General features: G+C 40.4%; 1 protein-coding gene across 2 annotated transcripts; it reads right to left on the reverse strand.

Annotated features, from left to right (window-relative positions):
* Nucleotides 1-17,669: 17,669 nt before the first annotated feature.
* fam3c (FAM3 metabolism regulating signaling molecule C) lies at nt 17,670-25,158 on the reverse strand. Of its 2 annotated transcripts, none has more exons than XM_049567181.1 (10): nt 25,060-25,158; nt 24,544-24,598; nt 24,328-24,432; nt 22,864-22,890; nt 22,412-22,535; nt 20,460-20,518; nt 20,197-20,247; nt 20,027-20,111; nt 19,815-19,941; nt 17,670-18,535 (listed from the first exon to the last, which is right to left on the reverse strand). In XM_049567181.1, exons 2-10 carry the CDS (start codon nt 24,560-24,562, stop codon nt 18,446-18,448), a joined length of 687 nt encoding a protein of 228 aa, XP_049423138.1. In that variant the 5' UTR covers nt 24,563-24,598; nt 25,060-25,158; the 3' UTR covers nt 17,670-18,445. The 2 variants fall into 2 exon arrangements, with proteins under 2 accessions (XP_049423138.1, XP_049423139.1); XM_049567182.1 differs by having other exon boundaries at nt 25,051-25,148.
* Between the last annotated feature and the right edge of the window lie 178 nt (nt 25,159-25,336).

The raw sequence follows: 25,336 nt of genomic DNA on the forward strand, positions 1-25,336 counted from the left end.
GCCTAGCGGCTAGCAGACTTTTCCTCTACTCATATGAAGTCAGGAACAGCAACAACATTTCACAAAGGTCACAAAAAATTGGACTCTATTACAACTCACAAGGTTCACTGACAAAACAACTGTCTTATACTGAACACGTTTTCCAAACAAATATAACGTGCTAACATTATTAGCGCAAACCAATGGCATTTTACATTGTATATATTATATTTTATTGCCTAGCTGCAAACAAGAGATTTCCTCTGCTCATATGAAGCCAGGATAAATCACGCACAAGACTTAAAATGCTATTTTTGTGGAGGCTTTATTGTCTTCTGTTTATTGTTTCTTATCTGTGGAGCAACAGCGCTCCACAGATAATAGGCAAAGTGCTGTTTTTCTTAGCTTTAGGGACGCCTCTGAAACATGCTGCAGGGTATTTGCTGGAACTACAAGGGTTGTCTACAGCAGTGGTTCCCAACTGGTGGGTCACGGGTCCATTCTGAATGGACTGTAAGTGACTCGCGAATGTATCAAGTTTGAAAAAACACACTTTATGTTGAGGTACATTGAATATCTGGCACAGAGCTTTTATATTTAAGTGCTGTTTCTTGCTGTAGAGTGAGTGAATAATGGACCGCTTCTGCACAGAGACAGCAAACTAGCTTGAAGACATGGCCAAACGCAAGTATGATGCTGAATATTTCAAAATGTGTGGACCTCAAACTAATGACTATGGAGAAATCTGGACCCTGTGTCTGGACCAGTTGGGAACCACTGGTCTAGAGTTGCCGTGATTAGTTCGAGTGGTCGCACAGCTGCCCCGCAGAGACCTGCACTCTACTGAGTGCCCTTCTCCTGTTACAGTATACAACACAAGAGAATAAAAGCCTCTTATGAGAGGTCTCAGATGGCCACATGCTGTTACCTATAACACCTTGCATCATAATCTGATCCTTGTACCTCCCCCCATATGAAATGCAATAAAGGATCAGAAGACAATAACAACTTCAGTCAGAAGACAGGCAGTGGTACAACAAGAGGAAATCCTTGCAGCATCCTGATCAGCGTGAATCCTTTGACAAGGCTCATATTCTCTGTTTCTTATGCACCGTGTGTTATGGAACATCACCATTATAATGTTAAAAGTTGTTGTTTCTGAAGTTATGAATTTCAAACAGTTTCTTGTTGAAGTCAGATACAGAAGTGATGAAGATGGTCACAAGGTGTAATTTACTATGCTCCAGGAGTTAGACTCTAAATGAAAACCATGTCAAAAGCAATGCAGCGCTGTGAGATTTCACATTCTTTCAAGCCCACAGCTAACATGATTATACATGGCTGTGACGGGAATCTGCACTGTAAACAACAGAAATTAGGTTCAGATTCAGTAAAACGACTCTATATGTTTATGTTTTTTCGGGGCTTTAAAAGAAAAACAGATAAATGAAAAATTGGCAGTGTGATGATTTTACATTCACAACTATGAGTCAAACGTACCACTGGTATATAATTCAATATGCTGATTATGTTGCTAGGATGCAGCAAAGGTACAATACACAATATGATACCTCTCTCTCCACATATGGGCTTCATCAACACTTCGCTTACAGTGAAACCACAAAGCAGGGCCGACCCGTGGCGAAGGACCCCACCCTGGTCTGGGGTCTCCCCTGCACACATCTCTTTCACAGTCCACATGGTAATGTTTCTGAGGTTACATGCAAGGCCGCTGGTGTGGAAACTGGTGCAAAGCTGAACAGTATCCAGCTTGACATGCACGCAGACAAACTCTGTATGAGGTGTTTTTATCTTAAAGGCTGATTCAGTCCACCAGCTTTTATCTGTGGTGGAGCTGTTTTCGATTCTTGTTATTTCCCGTGCCAATCACTGCAGTTATCATACCACATAGTAACCTTTTATAAGGCAGGTGGGTAATTCTGTCTTCCTTAAGTCAGCAGAAAATGACAAATATTAATTTTAACATGTTCTTCCTTGACTTTAGGATTCTTTTTGTAAGCAACAATTCCACTCAAAGGCCACTGCAGTTAATCATCTTAGAACTTTTAGAATGCTTTTTCTTATCTTCTGTAATATATAATGTTTTATTGAAGGATGTTTACATTAACGTGGCCATAGTTTCAAATAATAAGGTAAACAAATGTAAAAGTAATCATTGAGAGCAAAACCCTCAGAGTTTCTGACAAGCTGACGTCAACTCATGATGGATTTCTTCATAGAAGTCATTTGCTCCAGGCATGCTCCCGCAAAAGTTTACATTACCTACACTGCCACACGTACTTAATCTTAGTTGCTGATGTTTGTAATTTCACCCCAATTTTGGATCATATTCCTGTTGGAACCTGTGCGGTTGTGGAGGTTTTGCTTAAGAGCAGTGGTTCCCAACTGGTCCAGCCACGGGGTCCAGACTTGTCCTTAGTCATTAGTTCTAGGTCCACACAGTTTAAAATATCCAGCGTCATACTTCTGTTTGGCCATGTCGTCAAGCTAGTTTGCCGTCTCTGTCAAGTAGCTGTCGGTTATTCACTCCCTCTACAGCAGGAAATGGCACTTCAAAATAAAAGCTCTGTGCTACAAACTTGACACATTTATGAGTCACTTGCGGTCCATTCAGAATGACTGACTTTTGGACTGCAAGCCACAACTTGGGAACCACTGATTTAGAGGCGTTAGTTGTTGATGCTTCATGGTAGAAAGTGCCACTTTCTTCTGTTACAGTCATTCCCCCGCTACAGTGACGGTGAGATACACAAGACCCAGAAACACTGACTAATCAGAGTAGACGGGGCTGTTTCGGGAGGGACTCTCAAAGAGACAGGCGCTAACAATTCATTCAGTGGTTTGTATGATATCAAATGAATTAGCGCCCGTACCAGTTAGGTTAAGTTAAGGTTAAGAATCATGGTTGGCTGTCGTCACCTTACATACCTGACATAAAGTTCCATACTTAAACTAACGTGATGATGTACCTTAAAATTAATGTTCAGCTGGTTTCACATGGGATACAAACACTCCTGGGGAAAGTCGTGTGTTTGTTTGATCCATCCACCACCCCAGCCTGCCTCCTTATGTGGACTTTAGGTCTGCATCCCACTTCCTTCTTTACTCCTTTCTGTGTGTTCATCCTGTGATCACAGCCTTTATGATTATGTTGGGTTATATACAAATTATGGTGCATTAGGTATACGTGCGAACAACACATGAGAACCACCTAAACCTGACCATCCGTCGCAGGCAGAGTATGAACACAGGGGTTCCAGTATGAGGAGAATGCAATGGGTTTTTTTGTACATTAAAGTAAACATGTTCTGGGAGGAACCCAAAATACACTTATGAACCTGGAAATGAGCATTATAGGTCCCCTTTTTGAGTATACAACAAGAATCATGCCACATACCACCGCATTTATAGACTAATGAACTTTCCAGTGTTTCTAACCAAATTATCATTGCAGCATACTAAATGATCACTCAAGCAAACTCAGAGAAAGTAAGGGCGAAGATAGAACGTGCTATTCTTTCAGGTAGATTTGATGAAGCCGACAAAGTCAGTCCTTTTTTGGATAATTGCAAGAATTTCATTGGCACTGAAATTTATGGTTACTGATTGTTATAACTTGCCCTATAACAGTTCAGTTTTTGTCACCTAGGACCATTAAAAAGACTGCAGTCTGCCCTTCTACTGTGCAAGAGAAATGCATTTCCTGGCTCAAAACGTAGTGAGGATACACTGTGACAACATCCCCCCATCGGAATGACGTTCAAGCGGCTCAGAATAGTACTGTCTATAATTCTGCGTCTGCTTTTATGGTACGCTGTTCTTAAGTATGTGTTTTGAAGCAAAGGGCATGCAAAATGCAAATTGATGCAATGAAATTTATGAGGTGGCTGTATTTATGGAGAAAGGCTGCACCGGCTCGCTAGAAAAATATATGTGATTTTCTGCTCTCGCTGCTCTCTTAGTACTAGCTGGCGCAGTTATGGCTGCGTGAGTGAGCATGTAATCATTCTGATACTTGTTATGCCACATATATATGTATAACAGTGTGATAATTCTTGTCTACGTCATTGATTTGGTCGGAATAGTAACTCCCATATCGACTCCAGTGGGGTTGTTGACAGGCAAAAAGTCATCCAGCTCTCACCATGATGACGTTAATCTCTCACCTGCTTTCCTTTATAGCCTCTAGAATAAACAGAAAATGAATGTATATTATCATTTCTGTCGCTTAATGCTGGTGATGCAAACGAGATACTGATGCCCTAAAGCACTGTGCATTACTCCGGAGACATCACAGCTCGCAGTGATAGTGCTCAATCAGGGAAAGCAGAGGAGGGTGTCGTCTGGACTGTAGACGCACTGTTGCATAATGAATGAGGCAGACTTTGTGGTCATGGGAGTGAAAGTCCATCAGCCACATTAACAATATTCAGCCAGACAGCTTTTATATGCTCTAATGTCTGAATGCATGGCTTACAAACTAGGGTAGAGACTTTGAGTGTACAAAACAAAAGGTCCGAGAATGGACTTTTGTCCAAATGGTGCCCTACTACAAAAAGTCAAAAGCCCTTTTTATACAGAGATCCCGTGATAGGGCAACGACAAAGACCCTTAATTATGCCGGCTTTTTTTCTTTTCTGCTGCCACTCTAGTGTGATATATCCCCCTGAGACCCTGTGTCCTCATATGAAGACACCACATTTAGTGTTAATTGACCCTATACTTCATTCAATCTAACCTAGACCTGTTGTCCTCATTCGTGGACAATTTATGTGCCATCTAGTGGTCATAAGAGCACAATACACTAATTCATGTAAAAACAAGATCGCAGCCATCTCTGTCAGTCTGCAGCTGATCCCGACACCAAAGTGGACAAGGTCCAAAACCTGATCAGATTTTATGGTTGGGACTTGTTTATTTCTGACGAATAATATTTGTAGTTTGATATGGCAACAACTTTGACCAACAGTAACAAGCTAAGACTGTTAATTAGGAAGTAATCGTTTGAAGACTTCGGGACTTTACTGTTGCCTTGTTTGAGGACATTGGGACTTTACTATCGTTGACAATGTTTCGTTTTTTTTATACTTACTGATCCAGAATAGCTAGGAGAAATTAAAAACGCATACCAAACAAAAGCTTGGGTCTTAGGAGGATATCACATACACATCAAGCAGCACTTCTTAAAGAATAATAATGGCATAAGATGGCAGTAACAATCATTTATTGTCCCTGCTGTATGGGAGTTTAAGGATAAGGAGCTCCTGGACCTTACTGTCTTCCCATTTTGCAGACATTTTAAATTGCCGTTTTTATTCTTGGAGTTAGCTGCTTCTATCATACCTTTCATACAGAATGATGAGGCGAAACAACAGCGCAACATTTCCGCCTTGAGCAGGCAGTGTACAAAGAGCTTAACGCTCCGTAACTAACGGACAACTCATGTAACAGCCCAGTCACTAGAAGAAAATGTTGGCATTGTACTTTTTTAGAAAACCACACTTATGTTACATCTGCACATAAAATACGCATCATATCAACGTTTCTAAAGTGACGTAGTATATGAACTGACTTTGTCAATGGGAGGTGGAGGGGATGGCGGATGGCATAGCACCTAGGGGAGATGCCCGTTAAGCTGCAGACCACTGTTCAAGACCAGTAAGCAACAATGATTTAGATTTAGCAAGTTATTTATGTTTGTCCAGCCCCCAAAACAGGGTATTTCAAGCTAAAACATGATCTTTTCTAACATTAACCAAATGGTTTTGGTGCCTAACCTAACATGTTAACCACAGCAACATATAAATGTAAAGCTTCAACATATTTTTGCTACATAATAACATCCATATGTATATATAAATAAAGGTATTAGGTAGAAAACTTGCATTTAAATAGTACACAGCTGTTAAGAAAGATGATATTAACATGTCTGACATTGGCTTCTACACCATGAAGTGCACCAAAAAAAGAAAGAAAGAAAGGGAGTTGGCTCAGTTGGGAGTGTGCCGTGATGTGTCTATTTTTCACCAGGAGTGATCTGATCCACCTCAACTTCCTGACCCTCAGCTAAAGTCAGATCGACGACTATGAATGAGACCTTTGTTTTACCGACAGGACCAGAGGGACCGTGTGTGTATTTGTGTTATGAGCCATGTTAACCATTAGAGAGGGTGAAAAGGTTAGTGCTGCCTCAGTGCTCGGCTTGTCATACTGTAAAAACCTGATGAAGGTTTCAGGCTCCTCAGACGAAGTCATGGTGGGAAAAACAACACATGTACTGTCATAACAACAAAGAGACTGACCACAGGGCATACTTCAGAGTTATAGTGCGACGCTAAATAGTTCTTCAGTCTGATTGTGTGCGTCCATTTAGAAATAATGTGATTGTGTGGAAAGATCCATATGATCAGCTATTGATCTGAGTCTGTGGCCTGTGTGGTGTTTGTCTGTCTGTGCTGAGGTCAGCAGGAAGTTCCCACAGACCCACTGAGTGTAAACACAGCTGTCTGGATTTGTGTGTGTGTGTGTGTGTGTGTGTGTGTGTGTGTGTGTGTGTGTGTTGGAGAGGCAATTATAGGATTGGTGGTGGTGGAAAACAAGGGCAGTGAGGTCATTGCTGAGACTGAGGGGGGAAGGGGTCGCTGCGTCTTTGCATAGCTGCTCAATTTTCTGTTTTAATCTCTTCACTGTTCTGAATCTTATCTCCTCTAATGATTCACTTTATTACTCTCTGTGCAAAGTCCAGATCATGTTAGACCTGCTGTTTTTTATTTAGCATTAGGGGTATCCACTGTTGCTACCCTGATAGCTTAGCATCACGCCTACCCTAATCTACTAGCTTCCTTAGCCTCGAGTTACCCACAGGTGATGCGACCTTGCTATCGTGTGTTATGATGGTAGACTGTGTACAAATAATGAACATAGCCACCGTGACGTCACCCATTGATTTGTGGACTCTGGTTTTGAAGCCTTGAGTTTGGCATTTTGGCCATCGCGATCTTGGATTTTTGGAGCTAACCCTGACACTATAGCTGCTAGCCAGGAATGAGTGCTAACATCCGGAAATGAGTTAGCATTTTAGCACTCCCACCTCGCTTGTATCGAAGTCAATGGGCTTTTGATTAAGTGCCTAAAATGATGAGGGAACTAGGTCACAAACATCCATGTAGGCCTGCAAATAAGTGTCATCAACACACCACTCTATCTACAGCTATGGTTAACTATGATAATGTTATGGTAATTTTTGCAGCAAAAATCAGACTTAAAACCATTGAAACAAAATACTTACCAGAAAAACTGAACATCTAACTTCTTAGAGAAGGATCCGATGATCCGATGATCTTTTACAATCGGACAAGACTTTTTTAAGGTGCCCAAAATGTAACAGTTCACTTTCATGAACAGAAAACACGCTGTAATAGTGACAGCTACAAATATGCCTATGTAAATCTGGGGTTACACCATGGTTACATTACTTACCCTGGTTGCAACTTGTTAATCGAAGGTGCCCAACTGTCTCTCAAAAGGGCTACGCTGGGAAGTGTGCATATCTTTAAGAGTTATTAATCTATGAATGGGTGAGATATATGGAAGTCCAACCACTATACAGTTGTCATGAATGTTGAAAATTAGCTAAAGAGACAAAAACATTTTAGGCTGTAAACATGGTTATTTCTGCTGTAAAGTTGGGCATTTTAACATGAAGGACTATGAGGATTGACTCACTTCTTGAGCCAGCCTCAAGTGGCCATTAGAGAAACTGCAGTTTTTGGCACTGCTGTGTTGGCTTCATTTTTTATCTCTGTAGGGTGCTGCTTGGGCTCCTTTTACTGTGTTAAACCTGGAGCGACATCACTTTTCTTGTGCTGCTTTCAGGTGCCTTTCACAAGTATTTAGACCTTTGAACTCGGAGATAATTGGTGCGATTTCTTAAAAAAGTAAAATAAATAAATAAAATTAAATTTAAAAAAGGCAATGAGCAACTTGGAAAGAATTGTCCCTGACTGCAGGGAAAAAATTGATCAAGAAAATTATTTAAAAACACACGAGTGAAAAAAGAATAAAGCTAGGGGAAAACATTGTTTATAATTACTGTCATCATTACATTTTAAAATTATGTTACAGAATTATTATACTTTTTAAGCACTCTATCCAGGTAATTTCCTTTTTTGTTTTTAATTTTCTTTTAAACTTATTTTCTTGTTTTTAATTTCCAATTTCTTGATAATTTTTTTTAGGTCATTTCTTCTTTTGTTGATCACTGCCTTCTTCCTGTGTTTTTAAAAGAAATCGAACCAATTGGCTCAGGTTTCAAAGGGTTAACAGGCCATGCAGAAAACTTCTTAATCACAGCCCATCTTGGATGTATGCTGGATTCAGCTGCACCTCAACAAGACAGTCTAAGAGGTCTACACCCTGCTTTACTGACAGTCAGCTTGAATGAGATTGGAACCCAAACGACAGAAATTAAAATTGAAAAACTGGAGGTTTTGTGTTTTGAATTACAAGATTCTGTCCACTGCCAAAGCAACATATTTCTCTTGCTTAATCAGTAACAATAAACACAATCCCAGATTTCTTTGTGACACAGTAGCCAAACTCACTGCAAAGCAGCCATCTGTTGGCTGCTCACTCCCATTTATGGCTCACGATTTTTTATATTTTTTCAGATTGTTTTTCTGCAAAAATAAATAAGATTAAAAACAAAATCAGTTCCCCGTGAAAAGGTAACCTCCACACATTTTCACATGCCCAGATTCCCAACAGCAGTCACTGTCATCAGGCTTGATGAGGCCACCTGTGCCTAGTTAGACACGGGGTGGAGCCATCAATTAGTTTTCTTATCTCTAATTTAATCCATAAGACATCAAATAAAAAAGGGTTTCATTAAGCAGGTTTATGTGCTTGTTCCTGCAGTGTGTGATATATTGTAATTGTGATTTTCTTCTCTTTTTACTGGTTTTGTTGTGATCACCTGCAGCCTGGGCTGAGGAGGAACGGAAGGACTCAATGGTATCTTCCTCTTTCTGTGTGACCACACACTGTTGACTAATTCAAGAGAGATTATTCATCATAGGGGAAAGAGCTTATAAAAACTGCTCACCTTTAAATATTTCTGCCATTTTTATGTTTGCTATTTTCCTGTTAGAATCAGGTTTCAGTGTAATTCCCCTCTCTGGTTTACCTCATCTCCATGCAGTGGTTTAGCCCAATTAGCTCACCCCCAGGTGGTGGGTTGGTCCAATCAGGGCGGGGCCAGGAAGGGTTTATATAAAGCCACTGAAGCGGTGACTGTGGGGAAGTAGAAGACATATCATGCATGAGATTTGGTCATACAGGGTTAAATAGCACATTATTCATAATACTGAAACAGGAAACTGTGAACATTGTGAGTCAGGAGAAGCTATAGAACATATCCTCTTCCAATGTCCAAAGTACCAAACACAGAGAAACACACTCAAAGCAGCATTTAAGAGAAATAAGATACCGTTTAATGTAGCAGATATATTGAGGAGAAACTCAGGGGATGTTGTATTTGGAGAGATTTTTAGGTTTTTGGAAGCAACAGGGCTTGTTAAAAAAATTTAATACATAGTATAGTCTGCTCCACACTCCAGTCCAGAAGGTGGCGGTAATGCACCTGAAAAGTTGTTTGCCAACTGCCATAAAAAGAAAGAAGAAGACGACGACTGTGGGGAAGTTGTTGTCAGTGACAGTTTGTGGTTCGCTTCTCTTAATTTCCAGGGACTTTTGTTTTACTTTTCTGTTTCACTGTGATTTTTGGTCAATAGCACCATGGACTTTCACCTCTTGAGCCACTTTTCCATGCAACATCTTTTGTCACTTAACTCCAGTGTCATCCAGCTACACCAAAATCCCTCTTTTATGCAGACCTACCACCAGTAATGCTACACTCCTCATCTCTATACTTATGCAGAATTGGTAGTGTGATGTTCATATGCAGATTCCCAGTTAGTCTCTGTAGAGGCTAAGTCACTGCTTTAAGCCACTGAGATGACTCAATTGACACGCTGATTGTGTCTGATGAGTCAAAGTCAAACTTGGCAGTTGAACACCATTAAACTCGAATATGCTTCCAATACTACTCACAGACATCCACACATGTAACTCCCGCAGCAGCACGCTGCTTCAGAGATCACAACTGTTTTTCCTTCGAGGTGGAACACCTGACCAGACAAAGAAAGGTTTGATGACTGCTAATTACCCCGTGAGGCCTGATTCCTAATACAACATATACACCATACAAAAAAAATAATAATTTTATGCTTTTACAGTCTCTGTTCTTACAAATTTTAAGACCAGATGTCTTTTCCGGCATCTACAGTGCTCAATGTTGGTCTCTTCTATTTAATGTCTGTCCATCCTGGAGGAGAGTTCATGCCTTGTTTCTCCTGTTAAAGGATTTTTGGGAGTTTGTCTTTATCTGAATCAAGGGTCTGAGGACAGAGAGTATCAGACTGTAAAGCCCCTTGAGGCACATTTGTGATACTGAGCTATATCAGTAAAACTAACAAGACCTGACGTCAGCGCCTACCGTTGTGGGAGAAGTTTCCAGGGAGGCAAAGGGTTAACGTGCAGATGGGTGTAAACAAGAGGGCTGGGCTCTATTTGGGGTTCAGTATCAGATAAGACTCAGATTAAGGGGGGTGGTTACAGTTTACAGACAATATAGGAACTCAAATAACTGTGTTTATGTGAGGATGTCAGAAGCTCTGATCCAGGACATTCATACAGCATCATTTGGCCTGGGTGGATATCAGGGGGAGCCTGAAGAAAATGCTTCACCAAAAGTTTTAAAAATACAAAAAATCTAAAAAGCCACCAGACTCCAATCAAACAGTTATTTTAATGTGTATAGAGTCTGCATATTTTTTCATCTAACTGTTTGAATTAAGGGTTTATTTGAACCAAACCAGAGTTGGTGATTATTAAAACAGAGGAAATATGAAACAAGATGGCTTTTGTGAGTTTTACTTTGTTTGTTGACTTTGGATGAAGTGTATTTTACAAAGATAAAATGACTGTTTATGTAAATAGAGGTCATTGGGTTTTGCAATAACGATTTCGGGGCTGTTTCTGGCTAAACGAGAAATGATCTTACTCTTGAACTTTGTAGGGATCTTTTCCATAATGTTGTCAGACACTTAAAATAACAAACCGAACCTGTCAGTGGCAAAAACAAAAACAGTATGTTTTAGAATAGATTTTGAGACTTGTACATGTACACACCAGTTCTTTCTGTTCCAGAGGCCCGGCTGAAGACTAAAGGGGACAGAGTGTTTGCTGTCAGTCTGCCCGAGGAATTTGGTCGGCCTAGTCAGTGATCTCTTAAGTCCGGAGAGCCTTTCCTGATTTTACTTGAGTTTTAAGTTCATATAAACTGTCTTTTATTTCCTCTGTTTTTATACACCTGTTTTTATCAGTTCTTTTAAAAGTTGTTTTCATGTCTTGTCTGTTTTTAATTATTGACACATACAGCACTTTGTACCTCTGTTTTGAAAAGTGCTTGAATGAAGAAATGAAGACTGTCATTACTTATTATCAAAAATACCAAAGTTACCCTTTAAGGTGTAAAACGGGTGTGATAAAGTCTCCATCTGTATCAGACTGAATGTTGAGACATATCAGATTGTAAGTCTGAAAATGTGACGTAAATTTCTCTCACTCGACAAGGCCCCATCCACAGCCACAGATATGTAAAACTTCTTCTTTAAAATCAATGCAACAGCTGCAGAGTTTCCTCCTTACTGAATGACTGGAGTGAGGAAGCAGCTTTGTGCTCACTGCCGCTCGCTGCCACCGCTGGCCAGAACATGTACTGCACAAACACACATGGAGGAGCACAGGCTGCTGTAATATAACCTGTGGCCACCAGTGGTCATGATATGCATCAGGTTATGGGTGTTTGAGTCATGTATTACCTACTTTACAAGATTTTTTAAAAGACATTAGTCTGACACCCTCTCATATCTGAAGAAAATGTGAATTGTAAAGTCACACATTGTAAGATTTTGACAAAGACTGGGGATCTTTCAGAGTCACTGTTTGCAAGACTACAACTGGATTCCTTTTGAGATTATTTCCCATCCTGCTCCGGTTGGAAAATATGCCGCTTGGTGGATCAGATGCATGCCAAATTAAAAAGCGCCCTTTTTTACTCCTCTGCTCCACAAGTTTCTCCTCCTTTTCCACAGTCCAAGACAACCAAGACTTGTTCACGGTCTTGCGCCTTCCCAGAGTCCAGGGGCAGACCATCAGACAGTGGGCACAGATTTGCAAAAGGAACTCAACCTCTCCTACATAGGAGCAACACACATTAAATTTGTTGTGGTTTAGCCTCTTTTTGTGGCATTGTTTTACATATGGTTGTAGTCATAATACATTTTTTGTGGGTTTGTGTCTCTGTGTAGTCATTGTGTATCTCTTTGAGGTAATTTTGTGTCTCTTTGCAGTTCCTTTGCATCTCTTCATGGTCAGTTAGTGTTGATTTAGGTGACAATTTGTAGGTGAGGGCCACGGCGCACCCTGTGCCCAAGAGGCCTGTTTGGTAAAGGGGCATTTATACTTCTGCATCGAAGTGACGCTGTACCCTACGCCGTAGCCTGATGTGCTCCTCCCCAGAAATGTAACTACACGTCCATGGGTGCAGATCCCGGGGGAGACGGGGGGGACATGTCCCCCCCAAATTCTGAAAAACACAAATTGTCTCCCCCAATTCTAAATAGCTTAAATGATTGAAATTGAACAAATGTATACAGTAGTCCTATATACTGGGAGAAAGGGAAGATGATGAGGAGAAATGGGAATCCGTGAGAGGCAAGAGATGAAAATGTGAGTGGACATAACATGCCTGAGACCCTGAAACTAGAAGTAGCATTAACTAACAGCGAAGCAGTGAAAAGGAGGGTGATGGCTGGTTCCATGTACTACTGACTGTTTAAGAGAAATAAACAGTAAAGGTAAGCATATGATTCTCTTTGTAGTGCTTTTTGAATGACTTGGTGATGGTGATGAGCTTCTATGAAATCGTGAAATATGCTGGCAATCTCAAGCACTCTGTGGGCATGATTTGCACGCGTGCAATTAAAAAAAAATCACAACTGATTGTGTCCCCCCCAAACTGCACCCATGTACACGTCATGGCGACGGAAACAAAGCTTTTATTTACTTTAAATTCACAGATAAGGAATAATAAATTGTGAAGACAATAAAACCTCCACAAAAATAGCATTTTAAGTCTTATGTGTGATTTATCCTGGCTTCATTTGAGCAGAGGAAATGTTTGTCGCTAGGCTAATTTGTACAATGTAAAATGCCATACGCCTGTGCTAATAACGTTAGCATGTTATATTTGTTTGGAAAACTGTTTAGCAAAAGACAGTTGTTTTATCAGTGAACCTTGTGAGCTGTAATGGAGCTGAATTTTGTAACGTTACCTTTGTTAAATGTTGCTGTTGTCCCTGACTTCATATGAGTAGAGGAAAAGTCTGCTAGCTGCCAGGTTAATTTATACAATGTAAAATGCCATAGGCTTGTGCTAAAAACATTAGCATGTTGTATTTGTGGGGGAAATGTGTCCAGATAAAGACAAGTGTTTGTCTGTGAATGCTGTGAGTTATAGTGAAGCTGATTTAACATGTTTGATTTTGTTGGAATGTCAAGATGAGAAAAAGATAGCTTGGACTGAGTTTTATGAGCATACATTTTGAGGAGCAGAGACAGATAATGTGCCTCTCTGGGGTAAGGTATATGAGTTTGTACATCAAGAGAGTGTCAGGACTCAGTGAGAGATTTATAGTCAGCTGACTCATCGAGTAGAGGTTGAAGGAAGGTACAGGACAGGACAGGACAGGACATGGAGGCAGGTGATAGATGTAAATGACTCTGTGAGAGTGTGTTGGTGTGTGTGCATTTTGGTCTGTGGTGAGACATGTTCGGCTGTGGGAGTGATAGTCTTTGCTTTCCAGTCACTGTGAGAGATACGGTTAGCCGTGCCATGTAATTAAGGCCATGAGTGTGTTTTAGTCACAGTCGTAGGGCGACATAGATAACAGGAAATGCATTTAAAGCTCTGCGGCGAGCTGAGTTGTTTTGACACTTGTTGTGGAGCAAACAGCAGCATGAGAGTGGCTTGGTCACGGGTTGAAAGGGCAGAGGGTGAGGGGTCAGAGGTCACAGCGAGGCAAGGGGGAATAAGAAAGTTGAGCTCTTAAGGTTCTTTGAGAGGCGAGCACTTTTGTTAAGCGGACAGATTTATTTTGGGAAGCACGCAGAGGGCGAGAAATAAAAGAACTTCTTCTATACAACAACAACAACTACTGTTTCGTGAGAGCATGTTATCCTCATAGTCCTCCTGTGTTTATACAGCTATGCCCTCCGGCTCCCACGAGATGTCTCATCATTAGAGGTTTATGCCATGGTAGATATGTTCATACATAATGCATCGTATAGTGTGTCTTACATAAGGCGAGCCGGAGACGATTCACTCCCACACCTCATCTCTCAGCGTGGAAACACGGGTGCACGGAGGAGGCTCAGCCTACACGAATGCCGACCAACTTTTTGAAGGCATCACTTCCCTCTCTCGAAACAATAACATGACTTCATAGCCAAGGCCCACATGCAAAGATCTATAATGTGAGGCATAAACAATATAGGCGCCGGAACAGCTGCCAAACAAATGCTCCCCCCTTACGTAAACACACATGAGGATATGAGATGTCAGAGGGATGTCGTGCATGGGGCTCAGATGAGATCAGAGGGAGAGCAGCGCGGCGTTTTTTCATTTAGGGGGAATCAGGAAGAGCTCTGTGAGGGGAAGGTCACTGCGCTGGCTGGCAGACGGACAGGCCTTGAGAGAAGTCGTGCATCACACAAGCTGGAGTGAGCACATGCATGAAGCTGTGACAAGAAGTGCACTTAAGGTACACATGTGCAGATAAATAGAGACTTGAGGTATGGCAGTATACTTTGAGGAGGAGGATGGAAACATTTCATAACAGTGCGTGAGGTCGATGCGTAGGTCGAGTTCATCCTGTTACAGTAACAGAGCCAGCCAAATGTACAAACTGTGCAACACTCTCCAGTCACAGCATGTATTCTTGATCATCTTTCTAACGTCTTGCACATAAATTATACAGCAGGCAGATATCACATGTTTAAATTAGATCAAATCCTTCTACAACATAAGCCACACTTAAGCTGATTTTACACCCAAGAGACGCTACAAAAAATCTCCAGAGGCCGAGCAGGTGATAATGTTGTTGATGGTGTAAACACACTTTAATGGGAGACAGGCTGCTGACATTTAATCCACTGTGCCACCGACGCACATCTTCACACACAACAAATGCTGCACATACTGTACCACAGGACACAATATTTTAAATGAGGCAATGGCGCCCTCTGCCTGTCAACTCAAAGACAGCAATTCTTCAACAGCAGATGTTGCAACAGGATCTCACCTTCTTGCAAAATGTGACGGCATCATCAAGATGTATCGAAAATGAGATTGAAAATTGAGATTTTCTGTTTGAAATCTATTGAAACAAGCAGAGAGAGGCTGGGAGGGTGATGAGACGGAGGAAGGAAGAGGGTGCAGCTGCAGTTCATGCTCCAGTTGCACTAATAAATAAGTCGCTGATTAAGAAAATCTGCTGAAGATCTGGAAAAGTAAAAATTGCGCAAAATATCCACTAAATTATGAAGCACCAGGGGCGGATTGTCAGAGAGTAGGCCCCTGGGCACAGATATGCAAAAGCCACCCCCCCCCCCCCCCCCCAATCTCTCATACATAGGAGAAGGCCACACACACTTTAGTGTTGTTAAAGCCCAGTTCAGACCAAAGATTCACGATGAGGCAAGATTAAACTACTTGCATGCACCGATCTGCAATGTTCTAAAGACCTGCGCGGAGCTCCACACTCAGCAGCACTCCTCCTCTGGCCAGGAGCAGAGCTTCACCTTGCTGCTCCACCTGCCCCTGCTGATGAAAGTCTCTGGGGCGGCGGCGTCTAGACTGTAGCACAACTAAAATGTCACGCAGACGCTGATGCAAGTGGACTCAGTTACAGAACATAAGTAATGTGAAAGCTGAGCGGCACATGAGTGAAGACAGGGGCAATTGTACCTAACATGAAAACACCCTTAACCGTCCTCAACATTTGTTATATTATGGTTTCAGAATGATGAAGACAAGAGGAGAACAATCACATACAAAACAGGATGAAGGCTCTAAAGCATTGTTTTCTTTTTTAGGCAACTATCAGATTTTTAGGCATTATATTAACTCCAATGGCTTAAACTTGTGCATATTGCTGCTGTAAATAAGAAGCAATCTCCCCAAAGGAGCATTTCCTCAGGAGAACCCATCCATCCATCCATCCATGGGGATCAGATTTACTTTGTAGTTTGTGCTTTCTATGATTGTAATCCTCCAGAAGTATAATCTCCTCCTCCTGACCAACATGGTTTTCTTGTCTTCTTTTCACTGTCTAACTATAAGCCAACTTAGTGAGACGACAACAGGCATCACCAGTGTAAGTTCAAGCAAACAAACAATCACCATGGAAACTTTTACTACTGTAAACTCTCGCAGTAAAAAAAACAGCAAATGTTTTTCCTTACCTAAGGAAATCTTTAAAGGGATTCTGTGCAACTGTCTAAGTCCCTAAACTAAGGAGAAATTAAGCCAGAAGTGTCATATTTCAGGAGAAAACTTAGGTGTTTTGTGCAACTGATCCCAGGCGAAGGGTGCCTTAAAATACAATCAGTTGCACAGAAACACCCTCAAGTCTTCTCCTTAAGGTTTCTTTAAAATATTCATTTAAGTATTTGAGGTCCTGGGGCCGTGTTCACAAAGCCTCCTGGTGCAAAGAGTTGCGTTGAGTTAGAATTGCGACATTTTCTTAGAAGTTTTCCTTAACGTTAAGACAAGGTCCTTGTAAAGATAAGTTATTCACAGAGCATCTCAGACCTTAAAAGAGCTCCTCAGGTGAAATAGTGTTAGGAGTAGGGAGGAGGACTTTTAAGAGGCTTAAAAGTTTTTCCTTGACTAACTAAACTTTTTAAGGGATTCTGTGCAACTGTGTAAGCCCCTTGTCAAATTTTAAGGTGTTATATGTGCAACCAGTCTGGGCTTTTTCAGGCTTTAAAGATATATTTTGTGCTTATTTTTTTTACACAAACTTGGAGCATAGTGCAAATGCATTTTACATTCTTTCACATTTTTGGCAAACATAAATGAAAAAGTTTGAGGTGACTGGAGTCGTCAACTTTGCCTTACCTTACATAAGCGCTTCTCAAAAAAGCAACATTACTGCTTTTAGACATCTGTAGAAACTGTGAAGCGAAAGTAAGACAGGAAGTCACAGGTGCTTGGCAGAATATCATTATGAAAATGGATGACGGGATTTCACAATACAATGTGTGCATATTTCCTTTCAGTAAACCACATGATCTGCACCTGCCGGAGGCGAGAAGCTCATGAACTATAACGTCTTTGAACATGGTAATGATTAACACCTCGGTTAGAACTGATACTGAACGTTCTGTGTGCACAGTGATGTTCAGCTGATCCACAGCTGTTGACTATAAATGCACGGAAACTACACAGCAGTAAGGTCGCAATACAGGAAATGATTTACACTTATAGATATAACAAAATGCTTTTAATCCACTCATACACCCACACTTCACTAATATCATTTATTTTAAGAAATTATATTATTACAATGTTCATTAAATTAGGATCTTTGAATTCTGAAATCCTCCTCTAAAGAAATATTTACAAATTTCACAGTGAATTTGGTACATTTGGTTAGAATAGCAGGACTTTAACTCCTGTTATTAATCGTTTTCTCAAAATAAACTTAACTCTGAAAGAAACAAACAGAATCACAAACTCATAAAGAACTCGTGTTGATAAAAACTGGGAATAAGGATAGTTGGATTAAGGCAGGAAACGGGTAATGGAAACTTAGCCCTCACGGAAATCTGGGCTATGACTTCCATTTCCATCAGCAACAGTGCAATAATGCAAAACTCTATCACAGCTATGTCTGTGGGCCTTATTGATACAAGGAGTGATAGTATGCCAATAATCAAAGGCAAGTCCCTTTAAATCAGTGCGCTCTACCTGCTACTGTCAATTACAAGCACCGATAAAGCATCTACGTCATGTATCCCAACAGAAGAAGAGGTGTGAGAGGAGGTCCAGGCTTCACTTCCTGCTCAGGTTCACGATGGCTCCACTTTCCTGCTAATGTCTTTTGCTCTAGTCGATACATCTGAAAAACAAACTGTGGCGTGAGAGCTGTAAAAATGACCTTTCTCGGCCCAAAAAAAGTGTAACCACTAGGAGGTCTCATGAGAACAGGAATGTCAGGAGGAAAAGGGCCCCGAGGAGACGTGGGTGTTTGACGGATCAGTCCTGCCTCTGAGGCACGCAGCCCTCCATCTCCAGCACCTCGGGCCATCCGTCAAATTTGTTGGTGTCGGCACTGTTCTTTATATGCTGAGGACATAAAACACACACACTGTGTTTAACATGACATCACGGAGGCGTTCTTGTGAACTGAACAATAAGACAGAAAGAATGAATGATAATGCCCAACAACTGACGTGGACAGGGTTGGGCCGTTTATCTAATAAGCACATGCAATGAAAAATGGCCGACGCAAGCTGGTGAATCATAAGTGGTTTGTGCTTTAAAGATTTACAAGGCCTGTGTGTTCTAATGCACAGTAATTACATTACTGTCAGTAGAATGAGATGTGCACCAACTCAGTGTGCTGCCATGTGTTTTCTGGCTGAATGTCATTTAGGACCCAAACACAGTAACACACATTTTCAATCCCCTTTCACTTCCTGAATGTGGAGGACAATCCTGTGCAGAGCGCCAATATAATAAGGACATCAACATATCTTTGATTAATTTGCTGCATTCTCGCCAACAAGTTGCCTGGATCCAGACCTTAGAGTCCACCTACTCCAGTCTGTAGTAGTTAAAATTGATATAGTAAGTGCCGCGGGGGGACAAACGCCAGGCTCACAGTGGACGCTGAAGCACACCAATTTTCCATGGAGCACTGCGCTCTTTTTTTCAGCCCCCATGTTAACCACTGGGGCTGTTTACACTGCAAGCGAATCTGGCAAGAAAACACACTGATAATCTACTGTGAACGATATAAAGAACATCCATCTCCTCACACACTTTCAAGCTCCTCCCGGGGGACTCTAAGGTGTTCCCAGGCCAGATGAGATATGTAAATCCCTTGAACGTGTCCTGGGTCTGCCCCGGGGCCTCCTACCAGTGGGACATGCGATGCCCGACCCATTCTGATTCTTACATGTTAGAATAGACAGAGATGAGCTCTGCATGTGATTAGAACAGAGCTAAGGGGCACATTGTTGACCAGCGCAGAGAAATGCCCCTCTGGTGTTAACGGCCAGGTGACTGCTTGCACAATGACTGATATATCAAGGTGCTTCCGTGTCCAGTTTAAAATTTGGTGTAATAATTAGCCAGTCAGCTCCATGGACACGATTAACACCACTGTCAAGCTGTGGTCAGACGGTGACCAAAACCAGTGAGGAGTAATAACAGCAATGGCAAGAGCTGTAGACAAGATAGACGCTGCTATAAAGGCTGACATCACAGTTTGTTTTAACCTCACTCTACTTCTGAGCTGTATAAAGACAAGGATACTGTTGTTGCTTTTGCTCACAAACTGCGTGATACTTCATTTAAAGGAGCAGATGTAAACATGTTAAACATTTGTGTCTCACGTTACCTGCTCAAACGGACTCTTGGTCTTGATGCCTTTCCCTCCGACAAAGATCCAGTTATCTCTGAAGCCCAAGTTATTGACAGCCGAGCTTCCCAGGTCAGTGATGAGCTTCCTGGCTTCATCATTGAGTCTGCAGAACACAGAGGCCAGATATTATTTCATGCAGCCAACATGTATGCGTGTATCAGTAAGCAAAAAGAAAATAAAGTCCTTACTTTGTCGAGGGATCGTCAAACGAGGCCATCATCACGATCGTCCCTTCTTCTATTTCCTTCAGGAATTTAATGAAGGGAACCACATCTGCACAAGGTCACACACGGTTAACACTGTGTGTATGTGTGTTTTAAATGTCTAAAATATAAAAGTCTGAAATATATATACTCACCTCCTGCCCACATGTCATAAAAGTCTGTCTTGATAACGTCCCCTGTTCTCCCTGTGGAGGAGAGTTATAGTTTGCATTAACAGCTGCATACACTTCCAATACACACTGCTTGTTAGAGGTTCATTGCTACTAAAGCTTATTATTCCTTTTTAAAATGGCTCCACTGATCGTAGAATAACACTGCTGCAGTATTATATGACTCTCAGCAGTGACTCATCAATCAAACTGATTTCAAGGTGTGTAACTGCAGCTGATAACGTCACCATTGACCAGGGCGATGTTGATTCCTCTCCCAACGTTGTTCTTCACGCTGCTCATTAAACTGAAACCAAACAAAGGAGGACAGTGAGAGGGAAGCCCGTATGGATGTTGTTATATGTTCAGCATATGGACATAAAGACACTTCCTTCCAACACTTTAGTTTAAGGCCCTCTTCCGTAGCCTCCCATACAAGTGATGCTCTGGACATCTCTGTGACTTTAAATCACAGACGCTGAGGTGGACCAAATACTACTGGGCGCAGCAGACGCCTCTTTTTGTCCATTAATTGGTGCAGCAGCACTGTGAGTTAAAATTATTAGTACTCATTAGACCGGGCAGTGGCAACAACACCTAAACAAACCACTAAGTTAGCCTGCCATTGTTTCTGGTGTATGCTTATTACACAAAGCAGCAATGGATACATGCAAATTGAGAAGACGATGTCATCATTTCCCAAACACTTTAAAGGGACACAAAGTAACTGGAGTATGACAAATCTGCACCTTAGAAAGCATTTTAAAAAAAATCTCTATTATTGACCTCAAACTTGCACGTGGAGGAGAGGCCAAAACATAGAGAAAAATTTACATTTACAAAAATATATCTATGTGTAGACAGGGCCTAAGTCCCCCAGGTAAGCATTTACAAGCACCACATGAACACTTACAAGTCTAAACTGAACCTCATGAACCCTGAGATGGAAAAAAATCAGAGTTTCTGGTTCCAGAGCTGCTGATCAGTCAGTTCAGTCATCTCTGCGATGCTCACTCTGAGGCACTGAAGAAATACACTCAGTGCTGTAAATAAATCGTAACCAGAGGCTTTGACTGCATCCCTGTTGCTATGGTTACTCATATTAGACACAGGCTGATACAAATACTTAACCAGCGCGCTAATTTACAACTGTGAACACACAGTTTAACCAGAACTTGTTGTAGGTGTCCAGTGAATACCACACCCACAGGAGCACCACAGTGTGCAACAAAGGGCTGAAACCAAAATGCCTGTAGCTCACTAGGAACATTAGATATCATCTATCATGTCAAAGGATTATTTTAGCGCCTTTATGCAACACAAAGTCAACAGACAGCGATGGATTGTTTCCCCTCTGGTGGAGGAGGAACTTAAATGCACTCCGTCTCTATATTAGGTTTGAATAAATGCCCTGCAGTCAATCAAAACTGAGCATTCACCCAGATCTTTGTGTTAAGTGTTACTCATGTGTCATTTTGCCACCTTTATCAAACATTACGACAGACAGAAATGTTTAAACAGTTCACAAAGCACAAAGAATCAGCTACGACTGCCTTTGTCAGTTTTTAATATTTACCTAATGTCTGTGTAGCTTTTTTTTGCTATCAAGCCTTTTCCCCTTTTAATGTATAAAATATTCCTAATGTCTTGTTTTGTCTGAACAACAATCCAAAACCAAGATACTCAATTTGAAATGAAGAGAAAAGCAGGAGGCTCCAGTGAATGTTTGACATTTTTACTTGTAAATGATCAGTTATTAAAATATATGGTTAAATCTTCTGTCGACTGGAAATAAATCAATCGATGTCAGCATCACAACCACTGAAAGCACCTGCAGTTTCATCTATTAAAAACTAAAGGTGGCTGCTGCAGAGCTATGGAATACAGCCCAAAAAAATAGCTTTTCAGGCTGTCTTGATGAGTTACTATGACAACCATACTTCCCTGAAAACTACAGAAATGAGCTGATCTGTTACACTGAGTCCTGTTGACATATTATATTACATCTGTATGAACAGCACTTCAGTTTAAGCCGAGCACCAGCTGAGGTGTTCTCCTCACAGAAGCAACTAATGACAAACCAAACACAGACAGATAAAATATTTACATAACAGGTTTGTGTAGTCAGTGTCTTTGGTTTGCTACAAGCCACAAACCTGCGACTGTATTTACAAAAGTTTCCAGATGTCACGTCACTTACAATTTGTCCTCCAGGCAAACTCGGGGCCCCACCACGCTGGCCGCTCCGCTCGCCATCTTGAAGGCGAAGTGTCCGGCGGGACATGCCTTGGACAGCCCGCACTTGTACCTGACTGGCTTCGTGGCTGTAATTAGAAAACTCCACTTACACAACAAGTAGCAGGGTGCACAATATCAGGTAGCAAGTGGTGTGATCACGTAAGCCTGCACACAAACAGGTGCTCACATAGGACAAAAAGCAACGGTTCAACTTGAACTCTAAATGCCAGGTGCTGAGCTGAACACAGAGCTTTAACTGTGGAGTGTTTCTATAATATCTGTGTGACAAAGGCTCATTGTTACCATCCTTGTGTTGGCTGATATAGAAAAGAGAGAGGAACAGTATCAGCCATTGAGAAAAAAATATTTAAATATACACCAATAAAAATGTAAGAATAACTAAAGCATACTTACAGCCTTCACTCACTGGCATAGATCTTGCTGCAAAGCAAAAAATAAATATATGGTTAAAGAGATTTTCTATGGACGCCTGACTGAGATGCAGCTTTGTGGGAAAGTTCCCTAAACACATACACTGCAACTCTGCTGAGGCAGACAATGAGCATATTTGGTTTCTGTAAAGTGAACACAACCTACAGACACAAAGGGGCAATGACAGACGATCATTACTAAAAAATGCCCCCTCTCAATAACCGGTTGAACAGGTGTCAGGTTTCTTTACAGCTGATACTCTCCCACTGGCTTTGTACAGCTACAGCTGCAATATCTGACATATATGAGGGACGGAAAATGATTTTAGTATTAGTAAATAAATAAGTAAATAAATGTGTGTATAAATACAGGAATAAAAAAATAAATAAGGAAGTACACACATGTATAAATACATTCAGGAATAAATAAATAAATGAATGTATGACTAAATACTTATTTAAGTGTATAAATAAATTAAATAAATAAATAAATAAATAAATAAAATAAAAATAAAGGACTAAATAAATACAGAATAAATCAATGTATAACAGTACAGAACTGAATAAAAAATGTATAAATAAATACTGGAATAAATAAATAAATAAATGTGCTAATAAATAAACAAATATGGAATAAATCAATGTGCAAATAAATACGGGAATACATGAATAAAGGACTAAATAAATACAGAATAAATCAATGTATAACTGAGTACAGAACTAAATAAATAAATGTATAAATAAATACAGGAATAAATAAATAAATAAATGTATGTATAAATAAATATGGAATTAATAAATAAATGTGGTAATAAATACAGATATTAATTAATTAATTAATAATGACAGAAATATAAAATAAATAAATGTATAAATAAATACAGATTCATAAATACAGGAATAAATAAGTAAATAAATACAGAATAAATCAATGTATAATGACAGGAATAAATAGATACATGCGAAAGTAAATACAGGAATAAATAAATGCAGTAAAAAAGTAGAGGAATACATAAATAAATAAATAAATAAATAAATAAATAAATAAATAAATAAATATGGAAATAAATTTTAAAAAAGACTACATAAATGAGTAAATAAATGCATGAATAAATGTTAAATTAGCAATTAGTAAAAATAGAGTAATGTATAAATAAAGGAATAAAATTTGATCATTAAACGGCACATATATAATGTCTTAACTTTATTTCTACATTTTGTGCAAATACATTTTTTATTTCTGTATTTCTGTGTCTGTAGGTCAATAAGGTAGGAAATCTAAACATCTGCATTTATCTCTTTTTTCCCCAATTATTCCCATATTTATTTCAGCATTTATTAATCCTTCTATCCTTGTATGTATTCATTCCTGTATTTATGTATGCCATGTCATTTCCCGGCCTCCATACACAGTGAGGAGTTTCATCTTACAGGAAATGATACTCACAAATCACATTGCCCAGTTTGAAGTCCAGGTTGATCTCCAGCAGCTGGAAAGCCAGAAACACAGCGAGGAGGAAGGCAGAGATGAGCGCTGCTAGCTTCAACACACCTGCAGATACATCAGATACACATTTAGGATTACAGCACACACACATTTCCCATAGTGTTATACTACAGTGTGTAACTTTATACTGTATAGTCTAAAGGAGGACACACTCACCGCCAGCCCTGAACATCATAGCGAGGGTGCAGCTACTTTGTCCACAGCTAACGACCTGTGGTGACGACACACAGTCCATGTTTAGCTTTTTAACTATTCATGTGTCACCCCTCAGTCTGCGGGAGGTAACCAGGGGTCCATGACAGCAATAAGGAGACGTTAACTTTAGCTGTTGGCTGCTAGTAGTTGAAATAAAGCACACTGCTAATGCCAAATAAATAAATAAATGGATATTTTAAAACCACTCTAGCTTCACTCTAGAGTTATTACAAGGCAGTAAGTCGTTATGACGCCCTTCATCGGTGTTAGCTAACTGTATCATACTGTACATAGCTTTGAAGCTAACTGTAAAAAAGCTAACGGCGTCAACTGCTTTTAAACTGACGTTACCCGTCTGTTGTAACTTCCTCGTCTGACTGACTGTCACCAACTCCACCGGAAATGCAATGCTAATAATAATAATTTAGGAATGGCGTTAAAAAGTGTCTTTGGGATAAAAGTACACACCTTGCTTACCTGTTTAATTCCCACTGTAACAACGGGTCCCGGTGTGGTTCAATATCTACTACACTGATAACGGTGATTCGTGTGATGACAGCTAGAGATAGGTTGAGGTAGAAATGACGTTAAGATGGTTCACTCTGTTGGAAAAAATGACGACAAAATGGCCGACAAACCTGTAGGGTTTTTTTTTCTTCTTTTTTTTATTGTTGATTTGTAGCACTTTTAAACTAAATTTAAAATCGTTTTGAATATCTTTTTATTTTTGCACCAATTATCTGCATATTTTCTA

This window comes from Epinephelus fuscoguttatus, linkage group LG22 (genome assembly GCF_011397635.1).
Source record: "Epinephelus fuscoguttatus linkage group LG22, E.fuscoguttatus.final_Chr_v1".
NCBI classification, from domain to species: Eukaryota; Metazoa; Chordata; class Actinopteri; order Perciformes; family Serranidae; genus Epinephelus; species Epinephelus fuscoguttatus.